The sequence below is a fragment of the Miscanthus floridulus genome, chromosome 18 (assembly GCF_019320115.1).
Source record: "Miscanthus floridulus cultivar M001 chromosome 18, ASM1932011v1, whole genome shotgun sequence".
Taxonomy (NCBI): domain Eukaryota; kingdom Viridiplantae; phylum Streptophyta; class Magnoliopsida; order Poales; family Poaceae; genus Miscanthus; species Miscanthus floridulus.
In genome coordinates this window covers 105547637-105550631 of record NC_089597.1, presented here as the reverse complement: position 1 = coordinate 105550631, position 2995 = coordinate 105547637, and the positions used below count along the sequence as shown (strand labels likewise).

Genomic DNA, 2995 nt, shown 5'->3' with positions numbered 1-2995 from the left:
ACTGTTTGCTTGAAAGGACAAGAAGGCAGTATGACGTGCTATATCCATCTGCTTTTTTGACCAGACGTGTTAGATTGGACTTGACAGAGTAAGAAGATAAATAAATACACCAAATAATAGTACAAGCGGTATTTGTTTCTTCGCTGCATGTCTCGTGCTCAGGGATGGTCTAGACCACTACCATGCTTGGGGACTGCTCCGGCCATTGTCGTGCTCAGGGACTGCTCTAACCACTATCGTGCTCGAGGACTACACCGACCACTACCGTGCTCGGGAACTGCCCAGACCACTACCGTGCTCGGGGACTGCCCCAACCACTACCATGCTCAGGGACTGTTTCGAAGAATGCTCGGTGATTGCTCTCCTCAGCTACATGTGATTTGTACTCACATACAGTTGAGAGATATTTATTTAGACCTTGCTTCAAGGCTTATACTTCGTCTTCCAGCAAGCTCGGGGGCTACATCGGTATGATGCACCTGCCGGTGCATCTCGTATTGATTATACGATGATTGGATTCTTAACTTCAGTAGAAATTCTTTTTAGACCCTAGCACCATGTGCCTGCGTCACCTACTACTAGGCTCGAGGACTAAGTGGGCACACTTCACCTTACGGTGAATGTGTTTATTTAATCGACCCCTACGCTTTGACTGATTGTTAGGATTACTATCGTGCTCAGGAACTGTCCCGACCACTGCTCGGAGACCGCTCTCCTTGGCTACATGTGATTTGTGCTCACATACAGTTGAGAGACATTTATTTAGACCTTGCTACAAGGCTTATACTTTGCCTTCCAGCAAGCTCGGGGACTACATCGGTACGATGCACCTGCCGGTGCATCTCGTATCGCTTGTATTATGATTGGTTTTTCAACTTGAATGGGAATTCTTTTTAGACCCTGGCACCACGTGCCTGCGTCACCTACTACCAGGCTCGGGGACTAAGTGGGCACACTTCACCTTGCGGTGAATGTGTTTGTTTAATTGACCCCTACGCTCTGACTGTTGGCCATAACAACTACTGTACAAGGGTCACTTACATTTCTTTTCAGAAATACAAGTGGGCACACTTGATCAGGAAAGAAATCTTTTTCTTTTTTCTTTAAGAGCACCATGCATTCTTCGGACAACCGGAATCTTCGGCTATAATCGTGGTCTACTGCTCTCTGTACTGATCAGAATGCTAACGCATTTGATTGGTCAATGTTTCAATCAGTTGCAAATGACATGAAGGCGGATTGCATTAGTCGAAGGTGATCAAACGGCGTGTCGTAGCATAATACATGGTGCTCGGGGACTAGCTGTGGGGGTATTAACCCCTATACCCTTACAGCTAGGCTTGGGCCGGCCCGAATTAGAGGGTCCGGTCCACCAAAAGACGACGCGTGGCCTGGCTAACCTGTTGGGAGTCCCGCACAAGGAGTCAAGACAGATTTGGCGATCAAGCAAGACCCTGGTCGGTTAGAATAGGAATCCTTATCCGGCCACCTATGGCAATTGTAACTGGCTAGGATTAGTTTCCAGATCTGTAACCCTGCCCTCCGGACTATATAAGGCGGGCAGAGGACCCCTCTAAAAAGTATCTCTCATTGACATATAGCAAATACAATCAGACGCGGGACGTAGGTATTACGCCTTCTTGGTGGCCGAACCTAGATAATACCTCGTGTCTGTCTTGCGTCACTATCTTGTTTGTGGCTTGCACATCTGTCTGCCGACAATCTACTACCTTGGGCATACCCCTAGGTAGACTGCCGACCATATTTCGTCGACAACCACCCACAGCGAGAGCCGCTCGTTCTATGCCATGTGCGTGCACGCCTCCACCGTACCTTGAGGTAGATGTCGACGGCGTGGTAGACGCTATCGTCGTAGATACGGGCATGGTCGGGCAACAAAAACGTGAGCTCATAGAACTTGGCAGGCTTTAGGTTGGTGTCTGACGCAACCTCGGTGAGGTAACTGTCCACTAGCTTGGCCACCAGCACCATGACCATGGCAGACGGCCGCGCCACCTCCGCGGCCACCACTTCCTCCTCCTCGATCGCCGCCAAAGATGATGCCTCACCTCAAGGCTCCTCCTCTATGAGGAAATACCTAATGATCCGCTGGACACAGTCCATGTCGTAGAGCATCTCTGTGGTGCTGGAGTAGTTCAATATGAGCACATCCTCTAGCATGGCCTGATGTAGCTGCATGGCGGCCTTTCGCTCCAGCGCCATGCGCGCCACATCCGACGTGCGCAAGATGAGCGCTGTGCGCAGCAACGCAAATAGAAACTTGGCGGTGACCACGTGCCCTGAGCACTTGTGCATGGGGAGGCTGGCAACCACCACCTCGAGGAGCTCCTTCTGCTCCACCTCCGAGGACACCGGCGTGGACGTGAGGCGCCGCCGCATGGACCTCGACAACCCTGAGATGGTGCCCCTGGCGTAGGACACCAGGCAGCTCTCCCTGGCCTCTGCCCTAACGTTGTTGCACACAGCCATGGCCGCCGTCACCTGCTTGTACATGCGTAGGTCGAGCATGGCTAGGTCGTCGAACCAGGACCGTGACGCGGCCGATGAGCATGAGGCGATGGTGGCCAACGAGCGTGAGGCGATGGCGTCCACGCAGTGGGACACAATGCCGAGGTCCTCGGTGAGCGGCAGCAGCTCCTCGCAAGACTTTAGCGCCTTGGTGGCATCACCGGGGTGCCACAGCATGGTCTGGTTCAGGTAGGCCTCTGCGCGCGCCACGAGGTTGTCCTCGGCGTGCTCCTCTGTCATCTCCAGATACTCGGCCGCGCAACGAAGGGGCACGATGTTCCAAGTGGTGAGGTCGACGCGGACACCGTAGCAGAATGTGGTGGCATCCAGGGCGTCCAGATAGTGAGCTAATAACGTTTGGGTCAGTTATTAGCTGGTCCAACTAGACCCAAACGTGGCTCAGGAGCACCGGATGTCCAAACTAAATTTTTCTCTCTCCTCAACCAGTGGAAACCGGCTCACGGTG

At 52.7% G+C, this 2995-nt stretch overlaps 1 protein-coding gene across 1 annotated transcript; it reads right to left on the bottom strand.

The window, feature by feature from the left end:
- Positions 1-2070: 2070 nt before the first annotated feature.
- LOC136524317 (BTB/POZ domain-containing protein At5g66560-like) lies at positions 2071-2769 on the bottom strand. Its single transcript, XM_066517736.1, has one exon. It carries the CDS (start codon positions 2767-2769, stop codon positions 2071-2073), a length of 699 nt encoding a protein of 232 aa, XP_066373833.1.
- Between the last annotated feature and the right edge of the window lie 226 nt (positions 2770-2995).

Bases quoted from the DNA above. Each gene is read 5' to 3' on its own strand.
- LOC136524317 (XM_066517736.1), bottom strand. From the start codon at position 2,769: ATGACAGAGGAGCACGCCGAGGACAACCTCGTGGCGCGCGCAGAGGCC.